The 19118-nt window shown below is 48.1% G+C and overlaps 1 protein-coding gene across 4 annotated transcripts; it reads right to left on the reverse strand.

The window, feature by feature from the left end:
• Nucleotides 1-274: 274 nt before the first annotated feature.
• traf3 (TNF receptor-associated factor 3) lies at nucleotides 275-19069 on the reverse strand. Of its 4 annotated transcripts, XR_008833166.1 has the most exons (15): nucleotides 18827-19069; nucleotides 17998-18160; nucleotides 17637-17802; nucleotides 5276-5327; nucleotides 5088-5192; nucleotides 4691-4855; nucleotides 4285-4365; nucleotides 4098-4172; nucleotides 3902-3994; nucleotides 3687-3827; nucleotides 2870-3047; nucleotides 2361-2704; nucleotides 2010-2201; nucleotides 1022-1147; nucleotides 275-740 (listed from the first exon to the last, which is right to left on the reverse strand). XR_008833166.1 is itself a non-coding variant. In XM_056426286.1 (14 exons), the coding sequence occupies exons 2-14, from the start codon at nucleotides 18155-18157 to the stop codon at nucleotides 1112-1114; spliced, it is 1776 nt and encodes a 591-aa protein (XP_056282261.1). In that variant the 5' UTR covers nucleotides 18158-18160; nucleotides 18827-19069; the 3' UTR covers nucleotides 275-1111. The 4 variants fall into 4 exon arrangements, 3 of the variants coding, with proteins under 3 accessions (XP_056282261.1, XP_056282259.1, XP_056282260.1); XM_056426286.1 differs by having other exon boundaries at nucleotides 275-1147; nucleotides 17637-17790; XM_056426284.1 differs by having other exon boundaries at nucleotides 275-1147.
• Between the last annotated feature and the right edge of the window lie 49 nt (nucleotides 19070-19118).

A 19118-nucleotide genomic window follows, 5' to 3' on the forward strand; every position in this document is an offset into this window, starting at 1 on the left:
TATTGAATCAAATGCAGAAGGAATCGCTTCTTTAAATTTAGCTACAGCACTGTCAGTTAGACATCTGGTGTAGAAACTTTTGACTAACGGAGTACACTCCGGTAGTATAAACAAAAGTTATGAGGTTATGGTCTGACAGAAGAGGATTCTGTGGGAAGACCTTCAAATGCTCAATGTCTTTGCCATATGTAAGAACAAGATCAAGGGTGTGGCCAAATATGTGAGTGGGTTTCTGTACTCTCTGACAGACATTTCTCATAAAATAAACAGAATCTGTGTTTTATGTTTTTATTTTGACATTTTTTATAAACATTCAAACTGTGCAAATCAAATGAGTCACAAATTCTGACAATGAAAAACTCCACAGGTCCACAGAGGAACTCAGACCTACTGGGACCTCAGACTGAGACCTTATACCAGAACATACTGGGACCTTGTACTGGGACCTCATACCAGAACATACTGATTCTGCCGACACTTTGGGAACGTGTCTTTTGTTTAGATTAATTTGCAGACATTGGGTTCATTCAGGTCCAGCTCAAACTTACAGGCCTTGGTTGGTGTGTACTGGGCCTACCGTGGTCTTAGTGGGTCCTTTGTGGGACTGTCCTGGTGTTACTGGTTACATGTAAATGGTTTGCACTGGGTACATTTGAATGTAAAGGTTTTTGTACTGGATCCTGCTGGTCTGTACTGGTCTGCTGAGCTGCTCTGTGACTGCAATGGATTTCCCAGCATGCCTTGGTAAACAGGTAATAAACAGGAAGTAAAACTTGATGCACAGCATCAGTAATGAGCAGCAACAAAGTTCTCGCTGTGGCGGCCATGTTGGCTCTGAGTGATGTAATGGCAACACTGATCCCATCACTCACACACACACACACGCACACACACGCACGCGCACACGCACGCGCACACACACACACACACACGCACAAAGTTCTTCAGCCCATCAGTCGGTCTGAAGAAGTCACACCCTCCAGTCTCTTCCTGTCATTCCTTCTTATCTCAGATAGACCACCTTCATTGTCACTGATCCTTCCCATCATCCTTTGCTCTGCGTGGACAGGTGAGCAGATCTCAGACCAGCGCGGTCCGAAGGTTTGTAACATCACGGGTCAGGAAGGTCAGAGGTATCGACTGTAACCTGGGAAACAATGAAGACAGACATTAATCAATAGGAAAACCAAACAACTCCAAAAGTCCCCAGACCTCTATAGCTAGTCCCAAGACCTCTGTGATTAGTCCCAAGACTTGGGACACTAGTCTCCAGACCTCTGTAGCCAGTCTCCAGACCTCTATAGCTAGTCTCCAGACCTCTGTAGCTAGTCCCCGGACCTGTGTAGCTAGTCCCCAGACCTCTGTAGCTAGTCTCTAGACCTCTGTAGCCAGTCTCCAGACCTCTGTAGCTAGTCCCCAGACCTCTGTGATTAGTCCCCAGACCTCTGTAGCTAGTCCCCAGACCTCTGTAGCTAGTCCCCAGACCTCTGTAGCTAGTCTCCAGACCTCTGTGATTAGTCCCCAGACCTCTGTAGCTAGTCCCCAGACCTCTGTAGCTAGTCTCCAGACCTCTGTAGCTAGTCTCCAGACCTCTGTGATTAGTCCCCAGACCTCTGTAGCTAGTCTCCAGACCTCTGTGATTAGTCCCCAGACCTCTGTAGCTAGTCCCCAGACCTCTGTAGCTAGTCCCCAGACCTCTGTAGCTAGTCCCCAGACCTCTGTAGCTAGTCCCCAGACCTCTGTAGCTAGTCCCCAGACCTCTGTAGCTAGTCTCCAGACCTCTGTAGCTAGTCTCCAGACCTCTGTAGCTAGTCCCCAGACCTCTGTAGCTAGTCCCCAGACCTCTGTAGCCAGTCTCCAGACCTCTGTAGCTAGTCTCCAGACCTCTGTAGCCAGTCTCCAGACCTCTGTGATTAGTCCCCAGACCTGGGACACTAGTCCCCAGACCTGGGACACTAGTCTCCAGACCTGGGACACTAGAGCCCAGACCCAGAGTTGTGTATCATCACCTTGATGAAGATGGTGTCGTCTTTGATGTAGCTGCCAGTCTCCAGGACGGTCTGAGAAACAAACAGAGGACAGCCAGAAGCGATGTTCATCTCTGCTGCAGGACGCCTGAAGCTGCTACTGTTGGGATCGGGCTTAAAGGCATCCCCCAAGTGCTTCCTCGACGGACCCTGGTCCATCAGCATCAAAGTCACCTGATAGATGATCAATAAAGAGACAAATGGGTCTGTCAGCATTGTTTTAGCCTCAGAACAACAGAGTTGAAGTTGTGAGAATATTTAAAATACAGATTGCTTCACTTCTACAACACCTCGTTAAAGTGTCTTATAATCCGGGGCGTAACTCGTCAGTACCTTCTGTTTGAAAGGCCAGGGCAGCAAGGCGTCGTACTCGCCTCTCATCACCACAAAGAACAGAGACAGGTGCGTCCCCTTGCCCATGCCGTCTCCATTCAGGTAGACACGGGCGCACATCTTGTACCCAAAGTATCCGGTGTAAAATGGCTGTGAGTACAGCGACAGTGTCTTCGCCCCCACCGCTTCCTGTTTCCTTCTCTTGTAGTCACGGATCTTCCAGATCAGGGTCCCATTGTAACTTGCCGTCTCAAGCACCTGGAAGCGCAGGTCCATGTCGGCTAATCGGATCTCATGTACACTCAGCATCTCGTCATGTCGCTTCAGCTGATTCTCCAGGGATGCTGCAAAGATGTGAATATTCCTGATTAGAGTTATTGATTTACTGTGTTTCAGTCCCAGACCTCTGCCACGAGTCCCCAGACCTCTCCAACTAGTCCCCAGACCTCTGAAGCGCGTCCCCAGAACTTTGCAAATGCTCCCCAATCCCATCCCCAGTGTGTTCTGACCCAGGGTGTGTGTTGCGGATCCTGTCCCGCTCCGTCCCCCTTGTTCTAGAGTGTTCAGTCTGGTCCGGACGTTCTCCAGCGTTCCCCTCAGGTTCTCAACCTCATCTCTGAGCACACGAAGGGAACGCAGCTCCAGCTCCACCTCCAGAAGCTTCTCTGAGTGAGCGCTCATTAGTTTCTACAGGAAGAGAGAAATGATGGTCTGTCCAAGTTCAGAGGAGGGATTGGTCAGTTGTACTGACAGACAGTGCAGCGATGGTGCGGAGACTTCACCTGCAGGCTTTAGTTCACGTTGTGTCACAGGTTCAACCCCCATGAGCTCTGCCTCCACAGTGCTGCATGTTTGCACCTACATTTAAAACCTATACACCTTCTTTCTTTCCAGATGCTTCTGCCAGACAAGGCTCAGGGTCAGACTGTCTACGATGTACAACATAGAGTAATGTACACACCACTGCCTCATTGCACATGTTCACTCTTCTTTGTAAAAGTCAGACCAGAGTAGTAGGTTCTAGCTTGGACTGAAATGTTAATATGAATCAAACGTGATCTCAAAAAGGAGGCTGCACGTTGGGGGGAATTGTGCATGCTCTGCTTCCTCCCACAGGCCGAAGATATACAGCTTTGGTTCATTGATGACTCTAACGACAGTCGGTGTGGATGTTGTCTCTTTCTGTGCGTCAGCCCTGCGATAGTCTGGCTATGGCTTTGTCAGCTGGGATCATCTCCAGCCTCCCGCGGTCCTGAACAGGACAGCTCTCAAAGGGATTGATCTGTGCGCTCCTCTCGAGCATAACCAACGAGGTCAAAGCATTACCTGCATAGTGGCCAGTTTCTGCTCCATCTGTCGGTTCTTCTCTCTCAGCTCGTCGCTCTGGTTCTCCAGCTCAGACAGTCGACTGCTGAGAGCAGGAAGCACCTTATATCTCTCCAACAGCTCACCTTTAATATCCTCCACCTGGAAATGCACACAAAGATCAGTCACGCACCCAACCCTCGGCCATGTTGCCTCAGTCTGGTTGCTATGACTACCTTGTTCTCTAACGTGGAGTTTCTGTTGGCCATCATTCTCAGGTGTTCAGCTGCCAAGGTGGACTCATGTTGCCTCATGTCAAGGTTCAAACCCTGAAATACAAAGATGCACAGTACATACAGTCCACACATAAACATTTGCACTGAGAAGCAAATACAGAAGAAGGAGAAGAAGAAGAAGAAGAAGAAGCGTTACCTTGAAGGTGCAGCCGTAGCGGTGGAACAGACAGCTCACCTGAGCTTTGGGACAGTCGTTCTGGTGGCTCGACAGCTGCAATACAAAACCAATGCATCAGGGTCATCCCTAATAGGTGCTGCTATGGGGTTAATAATAGTCTCCTGATCCAGTCTGACTGGGTGGCAAAGACCAACTGGATCACTACCTCACTCCGGGGAAGGGAGGAAAAGGAGCAGTGGTTTGGACACGACACTGGGAACGCTGGGCACACCGTCTCTTTGTGTTTCTAAAAACAGACAGAACGTGACTATGTTCATCCACACAATACAAACTTGAGACATCAGAATCACAGGAGCACGACTTGGCTGAGATTGAAGAGGCCGTCTAGGACAATATAACCATACAAATATTGTTATATGACAGAAGTGAATTTACCAGATTGCTCAAGCTATTCTATTATTTACCCGCTTGGGGGCTGATAACTCCACAAAGCATCGCTAAAGGCCCATACCTCTACAACTAGTCCCCATACCTCTCCAACTCCTCCCCATACCTCTACAGTTAGTCCCCAGAACTCTAGGGTTAGGGTCAGCAGTGATGACTTGAGATACCTGCAGGTCGGTTAGGGGCATCTTGGTCATGCAGAACTCGCAGCTGCTCTCTCTGTGTTTACATTTCCAGCTCAGGTGATCAGGAATCTCCTTCCTCATCATGCGCTCTTTACATTTACCCAACGGACAAGGAACCTCGAAGAACGGACACACATTCAGGTGGTCCTACAGACAAGTGAGAGACAGACACAAAGACTGAGTTGTCTTAAAATGATCAAACCTGGTCAACAGATTCACATGGACACCTGGGGGTCCTGCATTATGTCTAGTCAGTGGTTAAACAGTGATTAACAATGTGTGAGGTACACTTAAAGAATGTATAAAGCACACTCTACAGCCAATCAGAGTGCACGATTCTCTTTTGCCATTTGACAGTGAGTAGACATGTTGTTCTCACAGGTATCTGCTGCAGACTCATCTGCTCCTGACAGCCGTTAGCTTCACTGCGACAGTCAACTTTCAGTGCCATGATCTCACGATGGCAGCAAACGTCTCTAAAGATCTGAGATATAAACATAAAAGCTTCAGTAACTGATCAATAATCAATTCATGAATGATGATTAATTAATTTAATTGTCTGCCCACCTTATCTTTGAACAGAGGCTCCATGTCAGCTGGACATACCGGGTTGGGATGACTGTAGGAAGGGAGAGGAGATTAAGTTACCGAGTGAAGAGAGAAAGGGCCACAACCTGGGAGCATGCACTGCCCCCTCCACCAGTCACATGACACAACATTCATTGGACACTTTTGTCCTGAACAATTTACAATAAGCGCATTAAAATCACAAAGGGACAAGAGCTTGATATCATTAAATCTGGGAGTGCATCACTTTGAACAAACAATTGAGAAGCATGGTCAGTGCGACACGTACAATATGCGTACTATACACACCTCAGGATTGCCTAGGTTGAGCCTAAGGTGGTGGCTTAAATAGGTACCAGGATGGAGCCTTGTGGAACTGCATGGTTTCAACCCTGAACCAGTATGTCAACTGGAAAAAGCAAAAAGTCCCTTCAACGGTGCCAACAGTCCCTTCAGGGTGCAAACAGTTCAGGGTGCCAACAGTCCATTAAACGGTGCAAACAGTCCTTTCAGGGTGCAAACAACCCTTTAATGGGTTCCTTCCTTGAATAACTGAATATGTCTCAGTTAAAAGTTGAGCAACAACTTTCTCCAGTTAAGGTTAAGCAGTAGCTAAACATAAGCCCTCCTTTTTGGCCCTCCACACCAGGTTCTTCCTCCATCTTTAATGGTCAGGTCACACCCCTCTCCTCCACAGTCACTAATTTGTTAGGTTTGACCCTCATCTGACCTTTAATGGACATATCAAATACCTTTTATCTTCTCCAAAACATCTACAAACTCCGCCCCCTTTAACTCTGTCGGATGCAGAGAAGCTCGTCACCACCTTCATCTCCTCTCGACGACTTCCCTCTTCACTGGATCACAAGAAAATCCAGAAACTAGCAAACATTCAAAGCAGCGCCGCCAGGATCCTGATGAGGGTCCAGAAATATGATCTCACGACAGCTGGTCTCCACTGGCTCTCTTCTCATTCAGGACTACAAAGTCCTTTGACTCAGAAATGGACCTCCTTACCGACAAGAACTCTTTACTCCACAAACCTCCACCGCATACTCAGATCCACAAACAGCTCCTCCAGGTCCCGAGACTGCCCCCTAGTGGTGGCTCCATGTACCACGAGAGACGGGCCTTTTGCTTTGGGACAGTCTCCCTGACCTTCTGAGGGCAACCCAGACCCTGGACTCTTTAAGACCACGTGAGGCAACCCAGACTCTGGACTCTTTAAGACCGGCCTTTTGCTTATGGGACAGTCTCCCTGACCACGTGAGGCAATCCAGACCCTGGACTCTTTAAGACCATTTGAGGGAACCCAGACCATGGACTCCTTAAGACCATGTGAGGGCAACACATACCCCAGACTCTTTAAGACCCTCTGAGGGCAACACAGACCCTGGACTCTTCAAGACCACGTGAGGGCAACACAGACCCTGGACTCTTCAAGAAATGCGTCAAAAGAACTTCATGTCATCAATGTGAGACCTTGAAGATGTGGTCGGACCATGGTGACTCTCCCTCACTGGGAGGGATGGAAGACTACATCCATGTATCCTCCTTTAACTGGAAGCTGGGTCCTCTTTCTCCAGTTCTTCCTCATTAGTTGATTCTTCCTCTTCATCATAATCAACCCCATTGTCTTCAGAACATTTGAATAATAAAAATAATAATAATAATAATAATTTAGACTTCCATAGCGCTTTTCTAGGTACACAAAGACGCTTTACAGGGGACAAGAGACAAACGGAACGAAACAAAAAGAAAGTAGACAAAACAAACAAACAGAACATATGGAACAATAAGCAAGGAAAGCAAACTGGAGAAACTATATGGGTCGTATCGGTGGCAAGGGGTTAGCAGGTGAAAGCGAGTTGGAAGAGGTGTGTATTGAGGGCTTGCTTAAATAATGGTAGGGTGGGAGCCTGGCAGATATGGATTGGGAGAGCGTTCAAGAGGGGGGGGGGGGGGGGTGCAGCTGCTGAGAAGGCCCGGTCACCCCAGGTCCGGCGCTTGGTCCTGATGATCTTCAGAGCGGTTGTGTCCTCGGACCTGAGGCAACGGGTTGGAGCTTGGAGGGGGAGGAGGTCTGAAAGATAGGGAGGGGCCAGGTTGTTTAGGGCTTTGTAGGTGATGAGTAGAAGTTTGAAGTCAATCCTGTACTTGACCGGGAGCCAATGGAGGTTGTGTAAGACCGGAGTGATGTGTTCATATCTTCGGGTGGAGGTGAGCAGTCGGGCGGCAGAGTTCTGGACATATTGGAGTTTATTGAGGATTTTGTTGGGGGAACCGAAGAGGATGCTGTTGCAGTAGTCTAGTCTGGATGTTATGAGGGCGTGGATGAGGATTTCAGTGGTGGCAAGGGACAGGGAGGGCCGGAGGCGTGCAATGTTCCTCAGATGAAAGACGGCAGTTTTGGTGACGTGGTTGGCATGGGGGAAGAAAGAGAGGGTGGGGTCAAGGATGATGCCGAGGTTGCGGACCTGGGTGGAGGGGGTGACGATGGAGCCGTCGATATTGAGAGAGAAGGTCTGGGCGGAGCGGGTGAGGGAGTTAGGGCCGATGATGAGTATTTCAGATTTGTTGCAGTTGAGTTTCAGAAAGTTCTGTTGCATCCATGATTTTATTTCAGTGAGACAGGTGGTGAGAGTGGTGTGGGTGATTGAGGTGATGGTCTTGGATGAGAGGTAGAGTTGGGTGTCGTCAGCGTAGCAGTGGAAATTGAGACCATGACGACGGATGATTTGTCCAAGGGGAAGGATGTACAGTGCATCCGGAAAGTATTCACAGCGCTTCACTTTTTCCACATTTTGTTATGTTACAGCCTTATTCCAAAATGGATTAAATTCATTATTTTCCTCAACATTCTACATACAACAACCCATAATGACAAAGTGAAAACTGGTTTTTGCAAATCTGTTAAAAATAAAGAACGAAAACATAACATGTACATAAGTATTCACAGCCTTTGCCATGACACTCAAAATTTAGCTCAGGTGCATCCTGTTTCCACTGATCATCCTTGAGATGTTTGATTGGAGTCCAGCTGTGCTAAATTCAGTTGATTGGACATGACTGAGAAAGGCACACACCTGTCTATATTTATTTATTTTATTTTAGAAGTTTATTTCAGGGACAACGTACAAAAAAACATTAGTCTCCGAAGAGAAAAGATGCATTGCACTAGGTTATAGCTTTTGCTATTTTACACCTCCAGTCCCTTGTACATACAATATAAAACAATACAAATAAAACATACAATGTAGAACAATACAATGAAATACGTACGATAACATTAAAAATAAAATAGAAATAAAAAAACCCCTACGGTCAATGAGCCTGTTTACACAGGGGCCAGAGGCCCCAGAGGTTGATTATCGTCATGCCGCCCCCCCATTAAGGGTACCCTACTGAAAATGGGAACATGATTGACTCGCTAGCAACTGTCCTTTCAGGTGAGCTTTGAAAGTGACAATTGAACTGCACCTCCTCATCTTTTCTGGCAGACTATTCCACTGAGTTATTGCTTTTACAGAAAAAGATGACTGTCCAAACACAGTGTAGCGGAACGGTTTAACGCAATCAAGTACTGACACTGTTCTTGTAGCTCTGATGGAATTTGTAGGACGAATATGTACAAAGTCACACAGTGGTGGAGGTGCCAACCCATTAATGATTTTATAGACCATACATGAGTCTGCTAGTTGTCTAAGGTGTTCGAAGCTCAGTAGCCTGTGTTTCTAGTATCTTACAGTGGTGGAAACGCATAGGCTTTTTGTCTAAAGTTTTCAGGGTTTGTTTATACAAGGAAGCAAGAGGTCTTACATCTGATTCACTAGCTTGTCCCCAGCATGTGATACAGTATGTCATGTGTGAGAGAATCATAGCGTGCATAAATATCTTAGCTGCTTCTAAGGAGAGACAGTTTCTGATGTGTCTAAAATTAACTATGTTGTATTTTAATGTTTTAACCATTTTTTTTACATGGCTCTTAAAGTTTAAATTGGGGTCTAATACCACACCAAGATATTTAAAGTCAGAGACTATGTCAACCTTGACACCTTTGATCAAGATGTCCGCTGTTGGAGCCATCTTCCTGTGTTTCTTGTGGAAGAACATAGCTTTTGTCTTAGATACATTGAGACTTAGGCCTGACTCTTCTAGCCATTTTGTGATAATCTCCAATGCAGCTGTTAACTTAACAGCTGCTAGCGGCTGTTGCTGCATAAGTCCACACAACAGTGTCATCAGCATACATCTGAAGATGGATGTCTTGAGGACAGTGCTGTGGGAGATCGTTATATACATGCTAAATAATAGCGGCCCCAACACGGACCCTTGTGGGACACCCATTGTACAGTTCATGACACTAGACAGAGTAACACCCACTTTAACACATTGCCTCCTATTAGATAAGTATGAAGACATCCATGCCAGTGCTGTGTTTGAAAAATTAAAATGAGACAATTTTGACAGCATAACAGCATGGTTCACTGTGTCGAAAGCTTTGCTCAGATCTAGAAACACAGCACCAGCTATAGCTTCCTTATCAAGCCTGGATTTGATATGTTCTACAAAAAGCAAAGTTGCAGTTTCAGTAGAATGATTCGCTCTGAAACCGAACTGCATCCGATGCAGCCCAAACTCACCTGAGTTCATAAAAGTGGTCAGCTGGTCAGCGACCACTTTTTCGGCAACCTTAGAGAGTATAGGCAGTATACTTATCGGTCTATAGTTACAGGCATCAAAGCGGTCTCCAGACTTATGGATAGGCGTCACAATAGCACATTTCCAAGCATCAGGGAAAGTACAGTGTTTAAGAGACAGATTGATCAAATGTGCAATAGGGGCAGCTAGAAGATCTTTGTGTGCTTTGATGAACGCAGTATCGAATAGGAACATATCTCTACTTTTAGAGTTTTTCATGGAGCTAATTATTTTGCGTACCTGGACCTCACTTGTTTCAAACAATGTGAAAGCCTGCTTTGTGTAGTCAGTTGGACGGATGACCAGGTCCTGCTTCATGAAGCCTATCGTCAGCTCGTTTACAGAGTCAAGAAAAAAGTTATTAAAAACATTGGCAACCGTGCGATGGTCTTCAATTATCTCTCCATGTATTTTGACTTTAAGATCACCTGAGAATTTTGAGTCCCTCCTTGTAAGATTATCTATATTCTTCCAAATTAGTTTACTGTTCCCTTTCGCTTCATGCAGTATACCAAGATAAAAGTTAGATTTAGCTTGTCTCAGCTCCTGAGTGACTTTGTTTCTAAGACCTTTATATAGAAGGATGTCAGTGTCTCTCCTGGTCTTAACAGCCTTCCTCAGTGCAGCATCTCTAGATTTCATAAGCTTCCATACTTGACCATTTAACCAGGGTAAATTATTTCTCTTTGTCTTTTGGTCTTTAACCTTACAGTAATCTTCCCTCACAGAATTAATTCTGTGAGTGAACATGTCACATCCAGCTGCCAGATCATCAGAGGACAGCAAGTCATCCAAATTTAGGGTGGTAATTTCGGTAGCAAATTGGTCCTGTTTAGCTCTGGGAATACACTGAATGATCTTCCTTTTTGTTGTAATATTGCTAAACCTATTTTTGGTCAGTTTTCTTGCACATAAGGTAAGGTTGTGGTCGGACAGACCGGTAATTAAGTTATAGTGTTTAATTATTCTTTCTGTCTTGTTGGAGAACATCAGATCGATCTGCGTGCTAGAGCTTTTTGTTATTCTCGTCGGACCGTTGACTATTTGTTCCAGGTGGAATTTATCAGTAATCATTTTTAACTTTTTTCTCTTGGATTTATCCTCCCAATTCACGTTGAAGTCACCCATCAAGATTAGTTCCTTATTCAGATTACATTCTTTCAGGGTGGCTTCAAATTGATCATAGAAAGCATCGGTGGCAGATGGGGGTCTATAGATACCTATGATATTAAAAGACATTTGTTGGGACAGGATAATTTTAACACCAACGTATTCCAGCATGCTACCGGCGTTGTAGGTCACACGTTCACATCTGATGTTGTCTCTTACATAAAGAAGCACACCACCCCCCCTTCCATCTGGTCTATCTTGTCTAAAACACTGATAATCTGGCATCGTAAATATGTCCTGGAGCTGTTTCCTTCAACCAAGTCTCAGTTAGACAGAGGAAGTCCAGGTTTGAGTCAGACAGAAGATGGGATATTTGGCTGCTCTTACCAGTAAGGCTTCTGATGTTGAGGTGCCCGTCAAATAGACCCCTAGGTTTCACAGTCGGGTCCCACAGGATTTTAGCATGATTAACAGTTTGTAAGAGACGAAACAGCCTCTGCTTTCTCACGTGCAAGCCTGGCGTGTGGATCTCAGCTGCTGATGTTGCTGGGGGCCTCCTGCCACTGGGGCCTAGGCCCGGCCTGATGTTGGATGGGCCGCTGCTGCCGCCGCTGGGGCCTGAGCCCGGCCTAATGGTGGATGGGCCACTGCCGCTGCTGCTAGGGCCTGAGCACGGCCTGGTGGTAAATGAATTGCTGTCGGTGCCGCTGCCGCTGGGGCCCAAGCCCGGCTCGATGGTGGATGGGCTGCTGCTGTAGCCACTGGGGCCTGAGCCCGGCCTGGTGGTGGATGGGCTGCTGCTGCTGCCGCTGGGGCCCGAGCCCGGCCTGGTGGTGTATGGGCTGCTATCGGTGCCGCTGCCACTGGGGCCTAAGCCCGGCTTGATGGTAGATGGGCTGCTGCTGCTGCCACTGGGGCCTGCGCCCGGCCTGGTGGTGGATGGGCTGCTGCTGCTGTCACTGGGGCCCGAGCCCGGCCCGATGGTGGATGGGCTGCCGCTGCTGCTGCTAGGGCCTGAGCCCGGCCTGGTGGTAGATGGACTGCTGTCGGTGCCACTGCCGCTGGGGCCTAAGCCCGGCTTGATGGTGGATGGGCTGCGACTGCTGCCACTGGGGCCTGAGCCCGGCCCGGTGGTGGATGGGCTGCTGCCGCTGCCACTGGGGCCCGAGCCCGGCCTGATGGTGGATGGACTGCTATCGGTGCCGCTGCCACTGGGGCCTAAGCCCGGCTTGATGGTGGATGGGCCGCCGCTGCTGCCACTGGGGCCCGAGCCCGGCCCGGTGGTAGATGGACTGCTGTCGGTGCCACTGCCGCTGGGGCCTAAGCCCGGCTTGATGGTGGATGGGCCGCCGCTGCTGCCACTGGGGCCCGAGCCCGGCCCGGTGGTAGATGGACTGCTGTCGGTGCCACTGCCGCTGGGGCCTAAGCCCGGCTTGATGGTGGATGGGCTGCTGCTGCTGCCACTGGGGCCTGAGCCCGGCCTGGTGGTGGATGGGCTGCTGCTGCTGCCGCTGGGGCCTAGGCCCGGCTTGATGGTGGGTGGGTGGGCTGCTGCTGCTGCCGCTAGGGCCTGAGCCCGGCTTGATGATAGATGAGAGGCCTAGCCTGATGGTATCTTGCCCACTACTGCGACTGGAGCTTGGTTCAGGCCCTAAAGTAGCTAGGTTGGTGGTAACAGACCAGTTGCTACTAGAGCAAGTGACCGGCCAGATGATAGGTGGTCTAGTAACAGCTAGGTTGTTATAACTGGGGCCTGGGCCTGGTCTGATGTTCACATTGGCGATATTAAGCCTGTTGCTACTGGGGCCTGGCCTGGTGGAGGCAGACACTTGGCTTATCTCATCCAGTGGCTGAAAAGTTAAACCACTACTGCTTGGTTGCATCTCAGCAGCCAGCAGTCCCAAGGGGAGATCATCTGCTGGTTCAACCCTTCTAGTAAAAACATGCCAAGACAGAGCATCATTTTGATCTATATTAAGGTTCACTGATGGACCAGGGTTCAGCTGTATGTCCCCACTTAAGAGCAACAAGAGTAGCAAGGTTTTGTGGACATACCATTTGCTTCTCTTGATCGGTGGTGATTTATCTTTAGAATTTCCTAAGTATTTTGCCTGCCAGAATGTTAAGTGTATAGTTAAATGTCCATGTCCAAAGTATATTAATCTTGGTGCACTATTCAAAGGTGCAAAGTGTCCAAGAGAATTTGTTTGATTTCCAGCCAAACAAAGACCTTGAACAGGTGGAGCAATCAGCAACCACAGGCAAAGCAATGCGACATAAACATGTCCATTTTCTCCGTACCTTTTGGGGGGTTGTTGTCTTTTGGCCGAGTAGTTCCTTGGTTTAAAGCTTTTGTGTTGAAAATTATCAGTTAAAACAAATAAAAACTGTGTTAAAATGTTGAATAAAAGGATAGCTGTGGAGCCTGACAAAGCACACCTACCCTCGGCAGCCATTTTGAAAAGCATGACTAGCAGCTGACTGTAGCGTTGGTACGTGTAAGGTATCACAGTTGACAGTGCATACTAGATGATGAATAGGAGGGGACCAAGCATGGAACCTTGAGGGACACCGTGAGAGACAGGGGAGGTGGAGGATTTACAGTTGTCTATGGCAATGAATTGATGTCGGTCTGAGAGATATGAAGTGAACCAGGAAAGGGCGGGGCCAGTTATGCCAACAGAGTGCTGGAGACGTGAGAGGAGGATGGAGTGGTTGATGGTGTCAACGGTCTAGTAGATGGTGAGGAAGCCAGAGTCAGCGGAGAGAAGTATGTCATTTGTGATTTTTAGTAGGGCGGTTTCAGTGCTGTGTTTGGAGCGGAAGCCGGATTGGAACGTTCATAGAGGTTATGGAGATTGAGGTGGGATTTTAGTTGAGATGCAACAGATCTTTCAAGGACTTGGACAGGTAGGGGAGGTTGGAGATCGGACGGTAGTTGTTGGGGATGTCGGGGTCAAGACCAAGTTTTTTCAGCACGGGGGTGACAGCAGCAAGCTTAAGTGGGGGGGGGGGTATAAGACCAGAGGAGAGTGAGGAGTTGATGATGTTTGTGACGAGAAGGGAGAGTGAGGGGAGGCAGGCCTTGACTAAGGAAGAGGGGAGGGGGTCGAGGGCACAGGTGTAGGTATTCATGCTGGAGACAATCGTTGAGAGGTCAGTTTTAGTTATTGAACTGAAGGATGAGAGTGAGTGGATCGGAGGTGGGGGAGGGTCATGTTGAGGGCTGGGGGGAGAGGTAGTGGAGGAGGCGGAGGCAGCCAGCTGGTTGTGTATTTGGATGATTTTTTTATTGTAGAAGGATAGAAATGAGTTGCATTTGCTGGTGGTGAAGGAGGTAGAGATGGTGTCCATGGGTTTGAGGAGTTTGTTGATGGTGGAGAACAGCGTTTTGGGGTTGTTGGAGCCAGATTGGATGATTGAGGAGTAGTGAGAGGAGCGAGCGGCGTTGAGGGCATCTTTGTATTTTTGTTGGTGGAGTTTGTAGGCATCCAGGTCAACAGAGAGTGCAGTTTTTTTTTAAAGGCGTTCCAGTCGACGGCCCTGTACTTTGAGATGGCGGAGTTGGTCAGTGTACAAGACAAGCTTGGATTTTTTGGGGGCGATGAGGTCAAGACAGGAGGACAGTGCATGATTATAGTAATTGACCAGGACAGTGGGGGAGGCAGTCGGAATAGGGGCAGAGGCAGAGACGATGGCAGCCAAGGAGGTTGATGGATTTGATGTTCCAGAATGTTATGGTGCGGCTCTGCTTCATATGGGGGATGGGGATATCAATGTCCAGGGTGATAGCCAGATAGTCAGAGATGGTGAGGTCAATGCTGGTTAGATTTGAGATGCTAAGCACATCAACAGCATTGTCACTAAGATGGGAAGGGGTATCGCTATGACCAGAAAGTGTTTTGCTTATTTAACTCTCCCTATTGTTTGGCAGGTGTTACATTCCCTGGTCTTTTTTATTCTTGTGTGTTGCTGCTACTGACTCGACAAATTTCCCCTTGGGGATTAATAAAGTATATATCTATCTATCTATCTATCTTTTGTCATCTGATGTACTGTCCATTCATATGGGCAGTGGCTGCTAAGAAGGACATACACAAACTACAAATGGTTCAAAACAGAGCTGCCAGATTAGCTCTTCAGTGTTCAATTCGAACTAATACCATGGACCGATCAACTGATCATCTGATCAACTGGTCTCTCAACGCAATTGACACCGTCTTCTCGACGAGAAGCTTGGGTTCGGGGGAACCTGCCCGTCCTGCCGGGCCGTTGGCAGCTGGTTACACGATGGACGCGTGGGAGCGTTGGCGTGTCGTGTGCCTAGCAGCCCTTTCCGTGGAGGACGTAGAAGACATCTACCTATTCGGAAACATGATTACAGGATTTCTGCTGTTTGGATTTGGCGTTGCCCTGGCTAATCGGAAAATTGAGGAAGTGGTGACAGCCGTTAAGAGCCCCCTATGGCTGCCCGACGAAATTGGATCGATTTGAAATCCTATTGGGAAATGGGAGGAAAATGGAGGAATAGTAGTTGCGCAAATTGAATGCAGCTACTGGAAGACCAAACAATCCCAATCTTATCTGCTTTCGGCTCCCTCTACCAGAACGGGACTTGGCCAAGGCCGTTACTGGAACAACAACTCCCCCGAAGATCACTGAAGTGAGAATCTCTCTCATTCCCTTCCCCCTATCCACAGACACCTGTGGTTGTTTTCTCCCCAGGACCCTTCAAGACTATCTCCATGGCAACGACCATCTTGCGGACTGAGAACTCTGTCCGTTGTGGCCTGGGGGAGAACGACGTACCAGGCCACTCACACACGAACTTCTTCACACTGATATGCATTCACTACCCCCATCCCACGCCTTCGCCTGCTTCTTACCCCCAGTGTGACAGGACGGGGCTGTGGCTGGCGCCGTGAAAGGCTGCTGGACCGGCTGGCTGCTTGTCGGTGCTGGTTACCTTCTGCCCCCAATGGATGGGTTTAGATCACCCAGTCTTTGGATTACCTCCCCTCCCCCCTTCCTACTCGTTGCAAGTCATGTCTAAGATGTATGTGCTTATGTGCTAAGGTGTTTTTTTCCTGCTCCCACACTGTACCCCTCTCGGGGCATAGTCGGGGGGTTGTTTTTTTCTCGCCTTCTTCCCTCATGTTATGCTGTAATCTTTCATCCACCCTTTCTTGCAATTTCGATGCTTTTGTACCTGTACTCTAGCAAACGACAAATAAACCATCATCATATATGCACTCTCGCCTGTCATGGTTCTCAGTTGAAACTCAACTTCACTTTTGTCTTCTCATGTTTTTCAGGAAAGTAGTATTTAATCAGACACCGGTATATTTCTTCAATCAGTTACAATACACATTTAACAGACATAACCATAACACAAGGAATGCTATTTTAGGTCAATTGATACCGCCAACCCCAAGAACTAACCTCCTCAAACGTACCGTTATCTATCGTGCAATTACCGCTTGGAACCTACTGCCTCCTCGTTTAACTCACATAAGTAACAATTTATCATTCAAAAAACAATTAAAGGCGCACCTAAGAACATTCACCACTTGATGTATTCTATTGCTTTTTAGTCATCTGATTTTCTTTTTCTTTTTCTTTGTATGACTTAAGTTGATTTGCATAACATAACATATCTTATCCTTCAACTGTACTGAGCATCTGACTGCACCATTTTTATTATTTTTTACTTTGTTGTACTATTTTTAACTTGGTTTCACGATATGTTTTGTATGTTTTTGTATGTATTGTATTTTGTCCTTTCTGTGGACCCCAGGAAGATTAGCGGTCGCTAAGGCGTCAGCTAATGGGGATCCAATAAATAAATAAATAAAATAAATAAATGCCGGAGGTGCAGACCAGGTCAAGTGTATGTCCTTTTTTGTGGGTGGCAAAAAACATATTTTGATGGCAAAAGATTTAATTTCGGATCAGAATGACCCCAGGTAAACATGAGGGGTGAAACTTTCAGGGTGCAAACTGTCCCCTTAGGGTGCTTTCAGGGTGCAAACTGTCCCTTCAGGGCACAAACTGTCCATTTAGGGTGCTTTCAGGGTTCACATTGTACTTTTAGGGTGCAAACTGTCCCCTTAGGGTGCTTTCAGGGTGCAAACTGTCCCTTCAGGGTGCTTTCAGAGTGCAAACTGTCCCTTCAGGGCACAAACTGTCCATTTAGGGTGCTTTCAGGGTGCAAACTGTCCCTTCAGGGTGCTATCAGGATGCAAACTGTCCCTTCAGGGTGCAAACTGTCTGATATGTTGGTTCTCAGAGTCAAATAGAGCTTGCAGGTCCAGGAGCACGGTGACAGAGGAGGGAGGCGGTTCTAGTAAAAACCACTTTGGTGGGGGCAATGAGGTGAAGTTGTAGGACAGCTGCTTCACCTCCTTGACCTGCTAGTAGCAGCGGGTACTGGGGTAGTATTTACTGATGTGTGCAGGTAACCCTACAGTAAACACAGCACACAGTGTGGTCACTTGTGCAGGAGCAGACAACTGGCCACGCCCCAACATGAACACACCTCCTCTCTTACCTGAGGATGTCATTGATGCAGCTCTGACAAAAGCGGTGTCCACACTCGGTTTGGCGGGGTTGGCACAGGACCAGGCTGCAGGCCTCGCAGCAGTATTTGGCTTCTGGAGTCAACAGGAAGTGGTCTCTGAATCCTCCATGAAGAGGCACGAAGCCTGCAGGGACACCTGGTCAAAGAGACACACCTGGTGGGACTTCTCATTCAGATTCAACCGTCTGATCACAGCAGTATCTCATGGAAATGAGGAATCTGACACACTCCGCTGAGGAGGCTGCTGATTGGTTCTGTAGCCAATCAATGAATACACCTCTGAGCGAATCACAGAGCAGGTCAGAGGCCAGCGGAGGTCTCCAGTGTTTACCTTGTGAAGCAGTGGAGTCGTTGGGAGGCCAGGGATTGACTTGACGGTGAGAGGGTGGGATGATGGGTGGAGCCACTGAGAGAGGTGTGGTCAGGGAGGGCGCCACCTGCTGGAGGGGAATCTGCACCTCCCTCCCGTCAGCACTCCTCCCCGCTGACATGACCTGAGTGTGGGAGAGGGAGAAGTTAGTGGGGTGTTGCAGGAGAGCATCCTGGAAGCAAATATGAGGATGATGTTTCCTGTTCAGAGAGAAAGAGAAAGTGTCTGAAACGTCTTCAAACATTATTACATGTCTTTAAATTTCGACGTCTCTTGATAAGTCTTCAAATGTCTTTATACGCCTCTTCATGTCTTTATTAATCGTGTATAGATGGTTCTGATACGTCATGTACACACACTTCTTGTTTCTGTTTGTTCAACACACAGACGCACACAGAGAGACACACACAAAGAGAGACACACACAGAGAGCCACACACACACAGAGAGACACACAGAGAGAGACACACGCACACACAGAGAGACACACATAGAGACACACACACACAGAGACAGACAGAGACACAGAGACACACACAGACACGCACACAGACAGGCACACACACGGACACAGACACACACAAAGAGACACACACAGACAGAGACACATAGACACACACACAGACACACACAAACAGAGACACACACAGACACACATACAGACACACACAAACACACACAGAGACAGACACACACACACACACAGCTAGCTGCAGCATCTGTTGTGTTGAGCAAACATGTCGGGTTCTCCTGAGGTTCCGCTGAGGTTCTCCTGAGGTTCTCGGACTCACATGAATCTCCTCCGCAGGCCACAGCTCCGCTCAGCAGCTCCACCGTTGTCGGACTCTCTCCGGGATTCAAACCGTCAACCTGCCGCTGCCTCGGAGCCTCCAGGCCTCAGGCAGACTCCTCATGGTCCGGGTCCAGGTTCTGGGTTCTGTCGGTCCTGAGTGTTTGTGAGTGAGAGTTCACTGGGATCCAATTCAGAGATCCAGAGGGGAGTTCTGGTCTGATCACACTGGAAACCCCCTCCGCTGCTTCCGCCCAGGAAATCCCCCACAGCCCGAGCCCGCCGAGCACCAG

The sequence above is a fragment of the Pseudoliparis swirei genome, chromosome 11 (genome assembly GCF_029220125.1).
Source record: "Pseudoliparis swirei isolate HS2019 ecotype Mariana Trench chromosome 11, NWPU_hadal_v1, whole genome shotgun sequence".
In the NCBI taxonomy this organism is placed as follows: domain Eukaryota; kingdom Metazoa; phylum Chordata; class Actinopteri; order Perciformes; family Liparidae; genus Pseudoliparis; species Pseudoliparis swirei.

Excerpts from the sequence above, each read along its gene's own strand:
- traf3 (XM_056426284.1), bottom strand. The coding sequence starts at position 18,157 with ATGTCAGCGGGGAGGAGTGCTGACGGGAGGGAGGTGCAGATTCCCCTC. Across the intron at positions 3,828-3,901 it reads ACTCCACGTTAGAGAACAAG|GTGGAGGATATTAAAGGTGA; the intron begins GTAGTCATAGCA and ends GTGCATTTCCAG. Across the intron at positions 3,048-3,686 it reads AGAAACTGGCCACTATGCAG|AAACTAATGAGCGCTCACTC; the intron begins GTAATGCTTTGA and ends CTCTTCCTGTAG.